Source organism: Myiozetetes cayanensis, unplaced genomic scaffold (genome assembly GCF_022539395.1).
Source record: "Myiozetetes cayanensis isolate MyiCay16 unplaced genomic scaffold, myiCay2020 scf2-11, whole genome shotgun sequence".
NCBI lineage: Eukaryota > Metazoa > Chordata > Aves > Passeriformes > Tyrannidae > Myiozetetes > Myiozetetes cayanensis.
This window is the reverse complement of record NW_026087411.1, coordinates 64,986,660-64,999,444: the sequence shown is the minus strand read 5'-3', so window position 1 is coordinate 64,999,444 and position 12,785 is coordinate 64,986,660. Positions and strand designations below refer to the sequence as shown.

The window sequence follows — 12,785 nt, the reverse complement described above, 5'->3', positions numbered from 1 at the left end:
AACTAAGTAAAAGAAAAAGGGATAAGGCAGGAAGGGTAAACATAGAACATTAATTGTAATTTGATCGGAGAAAAATAAGTTGAAAACCATCTGGAAAAAAAAAAAAAGAATACATTTGACTTTCAGTAGATAAGCTACCGAACACAGAACAAGAATGATGTGGTTTCCCATGTTATGTTTTGGACACACAGAATAGCATTATCTCTTTCACATAATGTTGCTATATAGTCACATATTACACAGCTGAACACTTTTGAAGTTATCCACTTGTTTTCTCATTTATGGCAAATAATTTTTGGTAGAAATCATTAAGTACACCAATTTGCATTCCTATAAGAAAAATTAGGATGCAATCAACAATCAGCTGTGTCTCTGAATACCACAAGCACATCAAACACATCATATTAAAGAACAAATTTCACTGCTAAAGAGCAGAAAATTAGTCTGCAATGAAGACATTTCTATTAAAGTACTTTTATTTTTCTTGAAATTCAGAATGAGATGGGTACATAAAAGATTCTTCCTGCAAGTCTCCAGCAATAAAATGACTTAATGTACCACTTACACTAGTGTTGATGACTAATGAAAAGCAAAAAACCCCAATATATTGCCAATTACATGTTCAATGAAATATTATTGATCATACAAATAACACACATCATTTCACCATCCCTGGAGGTTTTTTCAGTGCCCCTGGAGGTTTTTAAGATGAGGCTAGATGTGGCACTTAGTGCCACGGTCTAGTAACCATGGCAGCATTGGATCAAGGGTGGGACTTGATGATCTCGGGAGTCTTTTCCAACCTGGTTGATTCTATGACTCATTAATGTGTGTGTATATATATATATATATATATAAAGGCCTGTGTGTTTTTAAAGATTAATCATGTGCATAAGCAAAGACGCTTGCATAAAACAGAGTCATCAGAAATTAAGTGAGAGCAATTTCAAAGTCAGCGTGACCACTTTACCCTTTTGGCACAGGTCAATCAAGAACCTGGCTTTCTCCAGGAGACAGCAGGTATTTTGACACCAGCCTAGAAGCATATAGGTGGGAACTATAAGATAATACTTTGTCAAAATACAAAAAGAAATTGTTATTCATTCTCATGAATCTACAAAAAGGCACAACACAAAAATACATTATTGTGAAATATCCAAAATGAGCTCATTAAAATTGTTAAGAGAGTTATAAGCAATAATTTTCTATGCAAGGGCATAACACTAGGAGGCATTATACACCAGCAGAAAAGACAACAGACTGGCATCTGACAGCTCCGATTCCAACACAGGATTTTGAGAGTCCCAGTCTGAACAAATCAGCCTAATTTCCCTGTGGTTCCTTTCCCATCTGTTTGGTGCTGTTACAAGCAGGAATAATCTCTTGCAAAATAAATGTTAAGTCTATAGAACATTTTGGACTCAATATTGCTGGACATATCTAGGCAGTACTGTGGTACAACTAAGAAGTATTTAGATTTTACACCTGAAGCAGAAGGGTTCATACTGTTCTACACTGAAGAAAAGTTCCAAGTAAAAATACTTTTGGGAAGATATATTCTGAGGTCTACCCTATTATAAAAAGGCCATTTAAGAGAGTTGCCCTCTGACACTTGTAGAATAACAGATTTCTTTCACCAAGAAAGAAACTTTTCTTTCTTTGCTGTCAAACTGATCTTACAACTAAAAGCACTAACATGGGATAACCATTTTAATACATGTGATTTCACCAAATTTAAGTTTTATAGAGAGGTGGAGAATGGATGGAATTAAAATGAACTCTCGGTGAAGGTTCTGCACTAAAATTTTCCAGTTAAATTTGTCACAGATTTTTTAGGCTACATCACTCAAAGCAATCTTTCTGCAACCCGCAATTCCTGATGTGAAATGAGATCAGTAAGTATCTTGTCCAAAAAAATTAACTACTAACTGCTTAGATCTTATTGGCAAAAAGAAGATCATGCAAAGACCAAAAAAAGTTATATTTTAATAAAGTACACTCCTACATATTCTAAAAAGACACACAGCAAAGCTGAATACACAGTAAATACAGTTTATTTATTTTTAGCAAAACCTGAAATACACAAGTACTTGACCAATCTGGAAGTCTAAGTATCATATCACTATTCAAAAGCATTTAATTATAGGACAGCTGGCTAAACATCAGTCTGGTAAAAAAGACTGGAAAAGATGATTTAGGAGTCAAACAAGAAAATCTTCAAGTGTAAAAATAAGATGATTTGCAGTCAACAAAGCAACGGAATAAAGACCTTTGATAACAAACTTGGGAAATAAATGCTCCTGTACAGAAATAATACATAAGAGAAATTTTTAATAGTATTCAATCTATTATCAAATGAGATTTTTATTAAAACGTGTGCTTGTACAGTATTATTGAAAGATATTTGAAAAGATTAAAACTAACCTACTCTATTTCAAAAACAGTGTTGTTTGATCACTGAAATCAAACATGAATTCACTAGGATTATTACTAAACCTGACCAGGACTTATTATTTTCATCCTTTATTAGACAGTAAATCATTTTCCTAATAACCATACACAATAGAATAGGACTATAGAATTATATAGGCTGGTCAACTGGTATGGGGGCTGATTCCAGCCAAGTGTGAAGCAATATAGTCAGCTGCAGCTCCAACTGAAAAGTATGCAGGACACAATCAGAATGCAGAACTCCAAAATAATGCTGGTTTCAGTATTACTAAGGAATTCCATAAAAATTCAAAACAACTCTATGAGTACTTCCACAGCAAGGTCCATGTTCTGGAGAAAAAGTATTAAGAACCAAAAAGAATGCAGGCATAATTATTACTGTCTGTATTTCTACAATGGGGAAAAGCAATGAGAAAAAAAACAAGGGAGAAGGTGGATTTAACTAGCACTCTATTTCTACAGGCTAGAATTCAAGGTTTGATTTGTGATGTTACCACGGTATAAGAAACCCTTGCTCACTTTGTAGATGTGGGGTGTACAAGTGAATTAATTTGCTGCTTGGAAGTACAGGAACTTCTGAAAACATATCTCTATTTGGTATGTATGTATTAACTAACCTAACTTTACTTGATTTTTCTGTCTCATTTTACAGTAGAAGTATTATCTTCTCCACCTTCAGCATATGCACAGCTAAGCCTCAGGTGTAACCAAGAGAACTTCATCATGACCCAGAGGAACAGCACAGAGAGATGCAGCAGGGTACAATCCGCATCTTCATATGCAGCATCTTTGGAACTCACTGATCATTGCAGGCTACTCGGCAAGACCAGAAGACCTTGCACACAAACATGGGACAAGATTGGTACTCCAGCCTCTTTTTCAACATTTCTCCTGAAAGAGTTGAATTTTCAACTTAGTTGGGCCAATCTTGCTACAGTAAAGCATAGATTTAGAGATCTGAAACTATTCAAGGTTTGGGTTTGCCTATTGTAATGAACAGTTGCTTGTTTCCCATCACAACTGTCACAGGGGCCATACGTGGTGATGAAAGGGTGTCTTTTTCCTTGAGGAAGAAGTTTACTGTGCCAGTGACATTTTCACATTTTCATTCAGTTACCGTGCCTTCTGCAGGACAATAACTTATTGAATAATAATGAATTTCTCTAATATGATTGTTTCTCTGGGCTAAAAATTACTTTAAACCAGATTAGAGAGGCTTGACACTGAGTTTCAGAATCATTCTTCATATCACCCAAAGATCAATTATGTAACACGTTTTCCTCACTGACATTTCAATGTCAAATTGTGTCACACAATCTGATTTTGCTGTACAGTTTACTGAACTTTCAAAATACTGCTGGCAGAATTCTTGCATAAAACCTGAGACCCTAACTGGGAAAGGTCCCACTTTATCTGTTTTATCAATGCAGATTTAGATTGCTACACAGTCTTTGCTTCACTGTAAGAATGACCTCCCACAGATGCTGCTTATCTTTCTGAAGAAGAAACCCTATGTGCCTCCATGAGATGTCAGTAAAAGAAACTATTTTCGGAGGTGCCTTGCGAAGAAGCCGAAGCGATCTTTGGCTTAAGTCCATTTTATCCAGCTAATAACGGTAACAAGAACCCTAAAACTCTCCCTCGAGATACGTCTTTCTTTTGAAGAGAAAGACTGATTTGTCAGCAGATGTGCAGTCTCTGGCTGTGCAGTGCTTACGCGACAGATGACTCCACAGAGATTTGGAAAGCAGCTGTTTCCCACTACAACATTTTGTACTTGGCTCGAGGCTTGTGACATGCTAGAAATTGAAGAGCTACATCAAAGTTTTCCCCCTATGACTGGTAAGAAAAAGCAGCATTTAGAGCACTTTTTCTATCTCAAAACCCAACAGTTTTCTGATGAGGAAAATGAAGTATATATAGGCCATTCTGAAATGTGTGACCATCTCTGGGATCTAATTGGTCCTGATTTCCTCCTGGTTTTGTAGCAACCAGGAGGGAAAGTGCTGTCTGCAGGATATCACAGGGTGGGGAGCTTATCCTGTTGCCTTAAAAAGATGGAGCTCTTTTCCAGTTGGAGGAATCTGTCAAACTTCTAGGCAAAATCACAGAATGGCTTGGATTGGCCTAGGAGTTTTGAATGTCTGTATCCATCTGAATTTTGGAATACATGCTTTTAATCTGACAAACTACAGGTTCAATGATCAGAGGAAAAACAGGACCATTTGAATCTACTGATAATTTTTAAAGTTTTGGAATGGTACTAGAGCTTCAGTTCATTTATTTGTCATAAAGCTGTCAGGATTTTAAAGATTATATACACACCTTGACTAATTCTTCCTGGAGCACAGAGGTATCACTGCCCTTAATCTAGAATTTCATTCATCTGCTGAATCTCAAACAAATTTTGCCCCACCTGGTAAGTTCTCTCTTGTTCCTTCCAAGGTGTGCTGTTTTTATTGGTTTTGAAGCAAAAGCAAAAGCTACTTGGGCACGTAAGGAGCAAAGAGGCTAAGGATAATGTTTTAAAACTAGATTCTCACCAGTGTCTTTATCTTACATTTAAGGGAAAACATAGGAATAATATTTTGTTTGGGGGAGTGTATTACTCTTGGATTTGATTTAGATTTCTATTTTCCAGTTTTGGAAGTGTAAACTTCCAAATATCAAATCAAACTCTTTACTCATGCATCATTTATTACATGCAGTACTAAGAATTTAATGTTCTTTTCATCCATTGACAAATAGAATTATAATAGTCTTTCCATCTCCTCCAGATTTACTGCCAAACAAAAACTGGTGACATTAAATTTCAATTAGAAGTTTAGGATCAGATAGACAAGTTTCTTCAGATATGAAGATATCAACTTCAAACACAGCCTACATATATTTTTAAATTCAATTAAACATGTCATCATGGGAGAAAAAAATAAAATCAAGAAGAAATCAAAAGAGAGATCAAAAAGAAGTCCAGTAAAACATTTATTATATACCAGAGCAACAAACGCACATTTGTTAGCATTCCTACTATGTCCTACTGAAAATTTGTTTTGTTCTGATTTGTTGTACTGATTTGTTCTGTTGCTTTTGTTTGTCTGTATTGCCGAGCAGCTCTTAATTGTAAGTGGTCTTTAATGAATTTCCTCTGTTATATTCAGAATCTTTTAAACAAAGAGTAAAATAATGACAAAGGCGCGGTGTGGGCTGAATGGGCTCATCAAAACTACAGGCTCATAATGAACAGCTGAGCGTTAGGCATTTGTTACCATGTTCAAGCTTCAGACAAAACTACAGTGACCAATGTGGACAGAAAAATGCACCGACTAATCATCAGGATCACATCTCTGTACAGAATAGGGAGGCCAGAACAAGGGGGATTCCCTATTGAGAAGAAGACAATGATGAAACTGGTGGAAGCACACTCAATAGCTGGCCCTCAGACCGCAGTGACTCTGGACTACGTGATTATCCACATGCTCACATACAGCAATTTCTGACTTGCTTAAAGCATAGGTTTTCCACTTAGAATACAGGAGTACCATTCTTCTAAATCAGTGGTGAGTGGCAGGATGCACACAGACACTGGATCCAGTCAGAAACTCCCAAATCTCCACCGATTCTCTGTGAGGCCGCATGAGTTGCAGCACAGTCCCATTAAGACTGCAGTTTTGAGAGCTGTAGTAACTTGTCAAAGTTTTTGAAAGTCAAAGACAGAGTGCTCCTTTGGAAAAACAGATATCTACAGCTGAAAGAAGGGCATAAAACTTTACCCTGAACTGCATTCCAGGTGCCCTCTGTTCTTTTCTGCCTCCTTAGTATGATGTTTCTTTTCATTCTTTTGGATTTCAGCATTTTTAAGTGCTTTTTAAATCTTCCCCAAAATCCCTTCCCATCCACTAGATGTCACGGTAACCTTACAAGTATTCTTGAATACAAGAACTGCCAAAACAAATTAGGGGGGAGTTACTTGAAATTTACTTCCACTCTGTTCCTGACAGACAAGCCTTTAGACGGTGTGCTCAGGACAAGTGACAGGAAGCTGAGTAAAATGATCCTGTGCTGAAAGTTTATCTCCCTTCTTCAGGAAATGATAAACGGTATACGCATGTTATTTCTTGTAGAAATTTCCAGCACCCATTTGAGAGCAAATCTTCTCATGCAAGGATTACCCAGGCTGTGGAACAGGCCAGTAATCCTTGTGCTGGGGAAAGAAAGGAGCGTTTCCTGATTCTGCTGATGTGGATGCACATCAGCTCTGCAATGAGCACCTCCACATGGGCAAGTAAAGACGGAGCAGTAACTGCCTCTGCCTGAAGGCCGATCAACAGTCATTTACAGAGGTGCACAGGAGTCCAGTGACTTTTCTCAGCACTCTACTTCATGAACAAGAGTATACTCAGGATTTTAAGGTCAGCATTTTAAGACTGAGTTTAAATTTTTCTGAAAACTAGAATTTGAATAATGTCTACATCAGAAGGAAGTATTTACATTTTGATATGTCAAACTTCCTCCTATTTACTTTGACAGTTTAAAAAGGAACACACCATCACAAAAACAAACTGAAGAGAAAACTCGAACATATTTTGCAAAAAAAGAGAGAATCTTTGCAGTAGGAAAAGTAAACAAATGCTACCAAAGCATATGTAGTATACTTTTGTCAATTCTCACTGTACTACTTCCGATATATCTGTTAATCATTAATAGAAGATGTATCTTCCACTGTGCAAAGTTGGCAAAGTTTAGAAAGAAGAATGTCCCACTAATGCTTGGTCATGTATGAAGCTACATAAGAATGGAAAAGCTACATATGGGAAAAAATGCTGACAAAAACATTTAATTTACTGAAACGTGTTACTGAAAAGAAGATGAGAGAATCAATACTTGTTCAAATATAGAAAAGCCCATCACCAATGAAGATACTTGATTGAGTTTACAGAAAGAAATATTTATCACAAGAAGAAACAGATAAGAAGAATACAGGTCTTAACCTGTACATTTCAGCACCCAGAACTGAACATTGCATAAGACAGACAGGCAAAAGAGAGAACATGCTCATGCTTTAAAAAAAAGAAAATTCCTCCTATTTTGTCCACGGCTGAAGCTTTCTCAGCAGTAAAACGTTTTTAAGAAAAGTGTTAAAACCCCATTATACAGATAAGGGGAATGGAAACAAGCTAGCACATCCGAATTCACTGCATATTTCATGATGAAACTCTTGCATGGATTGATGTAGAAGCACTTGGTGCCATTTACAGGGGAAAAGAAGGAAAAGCACTTTCTTTTTTTGTCTTCTAGAATAATTTCTCATATCAGTGATAAGAACTATACACTTGGTCTCTAGACACCGACTGAGCTAAACTACCAACCACATTTAACTGTAGATGGTAAGTGATGTATTTAAGTACCTAATCAGCTGAATAGCATTTTATCTCAAGAAAATTATTTTACTTATAACAAAGCTATACTGTTAGAATAACAATAATCCTACGTGCATTCTGTGAGGCACCACTTAGCATTACTGGTAAAACTATTACCTAGCTTTATGCATCAAACGTGCAACAAATACAAGTGGCATAAATTTATAGACTAGTGTAACATAATTAAAAAAAAACCAAAACCAGCTTAGTACACTTTATGGGCATAAATTTTTCTGATTGAACTGTTTGGGGTTTTTTAATTGTTAGCATTTAGAGCTGTCTCTTCATTCAGTTTTCCAGCACCAGTCAGCAGCATTCCAAGGTGGGCATACTCTGTGTTGTATTTTTCTACAGTTTAAGGAACTGTATTTAAACCTGCTTTTCCAACACTTCGATTACATAACCATTCCTGTACTTCAAGCTAGGCGATTTGTTTTTAAATCAAATCGGAGATGCATCAATACATAATAGAAAATTAAGTACACGTATTGACGAGCATTTTACTTCTGAATTCAGTCTTTCTGAACAGCATTTATGCAACTGAATGTTGAAGCTCTAGACACTTTCTCAACATAAAGAATGCACATAGGCTACATTTACTGTCAAGGCAGGAATTTACAAATGATTTAGCAGAGACCCTGGTCTTGTATTATTTTGAAAAATCATTGTATAATACTACTATTATAGACCAGGCCACTATTTCAGGTGTAAAGATCTGAACTGCAGAAAGAGGAGCTGGATCCCTCCACTCTTCGTAATTTTTAAACAGGCTTCATGCCTTTCAAATGGGTTTTAAATGCATCTTTGCACAAATGAAAACCAGGGCTGGGTGTAACAAATACACAATTTTACAGCCCTACTGCAGTATCTCAGGCTGGTTTAGTTCAGTGTAGAGCTTCTAAGGTGTCTTCTCCAGGACCTGCTCATTTCAGTACCTCCTCCAGTATTTGTGGGAGGAGACAGATAGTATCTTTATGGAGTTTATGGATGACACCAAACTGGGAAGAGTAAAAGGTGGAGAACAGCACAGTAGATGGGACACAATACAGTGAAAGACAGGGCTGCCATCCAGAGGGACCTATAAAGGTTATAGGTACGGGCTGATGGGAACCTCACAAAATTCAACAGTGACAAATGCAAAGTCCCTCACATGGGACAGACTGAAGCCCTGCACTGGCCCATACTGGGTTACAGAGGTGCTTCACAGAACCTAGTTGATGGTAGGCTAAATGTGAATCAGCAGCGTGGCCTGGCAGCAATGACTGCCAGCAGCACTCTGGCTGTAACAGCAACCAGTAATCTGAGGGAAAAGGATCAGTCCCTCTGACTTGGCACTTACTGCACATCACCTGTTTCCTCCTCCAGTTCATTAATCTTTGGTGCAAGACACATATTGATAAATTTGATCATGTTTAGTGGAGAGCTACCAGCAAGATGGCTGGGACTGCAACATACATCCTTCTGAGGAAACTGTTCAGTCTAAAGAATAGAAGGTTTTGAGGGACTTAATAGCTTTCCAGTATCCATAAGGTAGTTACAGAGAAAGTGCACTCAGCCTTGTTACAGTGCTGTACCACAGGACAATGAGAGAAAACAATCATGAACTGATACAGAGGAGGCTCTGCCTAAATTTAAAGAAAAACCTCACTATGAGCATAATTAAGCCCTGAAAGAGATTATTTAAAGAGCCTGTAAAGTGTTTAAAAAGTATGTTGAAACTACAGAAATGTTATTTATAGATAGAAGTGAAAAAAGCAAATGACACTTAAGGCTTGCGTAATGTGAAACTTAAAATCAAAGGAGTCAAAGTCTTATTATGTTCATGTTGTAAAAAGTAACAGACCAAGAACTTTGAAAACCTCCAACTTTTATGAGTCTAAACCACAAGATTTCACAAGCTTATATTCCCCTGTCAGCAAAATATATTGTTACGTGCTCCTATAAGAGTCTGTATAATCAAGTGTGTGTTCCGTTATTGGACTTCTCAAATTAGACAATAAATTAAAAGCCATTCCACAATAACACCCTGAAATCACAGTCATTTAATGAGTTTGAAAATCTGTTTCTCTTACTTTAAAATGGTTTTGTTCATTATCAGCTATTTCTTCAAACTGGAGTCAATAAAATCAGTTCTATAGATTTTATGGCTTGGAAAAAGAACAAAGCAAGTATTTTCTTTGAGTTATCTAAGGTAACAGACATTATAAATATGAGTTGCCAGTGAAAAAGCTCAATATTTATGCAAAATTATCCCAACATATCCCAGACATTTTGACTTTTCAGTGACTTGTACAGTGTTATTCTTGTACAGATAGGGAATTATTATTTTTGTAAAGATAAGGGATAAATATAAGTCCAACCAATTAGCAGGGTAAGTATTTAACAGCAGAACAAGTGAGCAGACAGAATCAAAAAAACCTTGTAGTGAAGATGTGAGACTGTCAACATTCTCCCACTTCTCCTCCCAACCTGTAAAAAGCTTTACTCACAGCTACTGTAAAGAAGAACATTCATATAATTAATGTTCATATATTATTTAAAATATTTTATAATGATTAGGCTAAAAAGCACTATGCTAAGAAATTTCATTTCGAAGTCAGATGTCACAACCAATTCAATGTATTTAATTAGTAATAAACCACCTGCAACTAATGGCTTTTCAATTCTCAAAGACACCATAGTTACCTGGTCTAAAAGATCTTCAACCTTTTTTTGCCATCCATCTCTTGCTGCATTTTTTTCTCGTTCTTTCAGCTGCAACAGCTGAGTCATGGCTGCCTTCTTATCCTCTTCATGCTGCAGCCTCAGCTCTTCACGAAGCTTATTACATTCCTGTCTAAAAACAAAGGTCAAATAACTACAATGCAGTGGACATTGTGCAAGAAGTGAAAAAGAATTAAGGTTTCGGTAATAATTGGAAAATCTTAGATAATAGCAGAAACCTTTGCTTTACATCTCATTTGATAGTACATTTGCATATCATATGTAGTTGATTTGTTATTAAAGAGGAAAAAAAAATACTCGCCGAAGATTTTCTGTCCATTTTATTTCCAAGTCACGCGCCATTCTGTCAACTTTGAACTTTTCCTCTTCTCTCATGGCAGCAATCATTGCCTCGTGCTGTTGTCTCTCCTGGTCTAGTTCTCCCTGCAAACACAAACTTTCCAATAGAGACTGATCAGCAGCAAAAACATATTTTAAGCCTTAAATGAATATATTTATAATAAAAATATCAGTTACAACTGGCTCATAAGACTTGAACTACAACTTTTCCAGTGTATCATTCCTAATTATGCACAATTAATGCCTAAACATCTGCTGATATTTCTTCCTTGTGAAACATTACTCTAAAAAGCAATTTTCCAATAGGTCATTCTTCAAGTAGTCTTTTCAAATATCATTACATTGACCACAGAATAATTTATGTTGCAAAGAACCTCAAAAGGTCATTAAGTCCTGTTCACTGCAGGACTGACTTCAGAATTAGAGCAGGTTGCTTAGCTCCTTCTCAGGAATGCTTTGATCATTTTTTAAAATTTTTTAAAGCATCAAACATTCAGTATTTGAATTTCAAAGCTTGAGATATCTGTATTTGATACAGAGTTCATAGAACTTATTTCTGTTTCTTAATTGGACAAACCTGCTAGAAACAAGGTTTCACAGTCTGAACACAGAAAACACTATCTTTAAAATTCCTATCAATTTCTGTTCAAATTTTACCATACTAGAATAGTATTAGGCACTACGTAGAAATCCTTACATGAATTTTATTCAGCAGTGCTTGCTTCATACATGAGATGCAAAAACGGCTTTCTAAATTTAATTAAGACTTTTTAAAATGTAGCATTTTTATTTTTTAAATCTGTTAAGATAAAGTGGCAGTAACCTGCTATATATGACTATTAAAATGTTTTAATAGGTGGAGAGACCAATAGCTAGTTCATAAGGACACTTAGAGAAATTATAAAAAATACAGCGGAAGTTATAAACTGTAATACGGTGCACGTCTAATGACCATACCTGAAAGAAATTAAAAAAATATACCAATATCCTGTTTCAGGCTGCTTTTGTTATGAAAATACGAAAATAGGTTCAGTGAATTTTTTTTTTTTTTAATATTTGCTACTCCAAACATTTCCGTGATCTTGTAAAATGTACATTATTTACTGAGGAAAGAAAAAGGAAATGTTTACTTAGTATTACAGTCAATGAGTTATTGACAGACTAACTGAGTGTTCCAGTTCTAACTAAGCCAATTAAAATGACAATACATTTGTGCCTAGACAAATTAATTGCTTCAGTGGTACAAAGTGGTCACATTTTCTAGGTGACAGTCTGCTATCTTTCAAGATATCATAGCATGTATCTTTGAACGATCCTCAAGTCTCTACTGAAATTCTAAATTTGAGGCTAAAATTAAGACTGTGCCCATTACTCATGGAAAACATTAAAAATGTTTCAGTGAATTCTAGTCCTAGTAAGCTCTGGATCTTACTTTGCAGCAAGACATGAACTGTCTGGAATAGCAACGTTGTAACACATATGGTTTTTACACTCTTGTGAAATTCTATCAAGCCTCTGAACATATTTTTGGACAGCTACTATGTATACTAACCACAGAAAGATGTGCTTGCAGCACTACCTGTTAAAATACTAAAAATGTTCTGACAAGAAAAACAACCACCCACCCCAAACCAATCAACCAAGCAACCAAAAAAAAAAAAAAAAAGGAAAAAAAAACCCAAACAACAAAATCTACTTTTCAGGGTTCTTTTTCCTTCTCTGCTAGATTTAGAAATCTCTCTTTTAGTGAAGCCACATGAGGCTCCTTCAGTAACTTGCACACCGTAATACTTCTTGCCACATTAAAAAACAAGACCAAAATCACTGTGACTGTGCTTTGCACAACTTATTCTC

General features: G+C 36.1%; 1 protein-coding gene across 10 annotated transcripts in view; it reads right to left on the bottom strand.

Annotated features, from left to right (window-relative positions):
• The window catches only part of FAM184A (family with sequence similarity 184 member A), a 76,002-nt gene that overhangs the window by 19,265 nt on the left and 43,952 nt on the right, over window positions 1-12,785 (bottom strand). For all 10 annotated transcript variants that reach the window (XM_050316076.1, XM_050316078.1, XM_050316079.1 and 7 more), the window contains exons 8-9: window positions 10,890-11,015; window positions 10,554-10,700 (exon numbers count right to left, since the gene is read on the bottom strand). In XM_050316076.1, coding sequence (XP_050172033.1) covers window positions 10,554-10,700; window positions 10,890-11,015 — 273 coding nt within the window. The remainder of the gene's footprint in view (window positions 1-10,553; window positions 10,701-10,889; window positions 11,016-12,785) is intronic.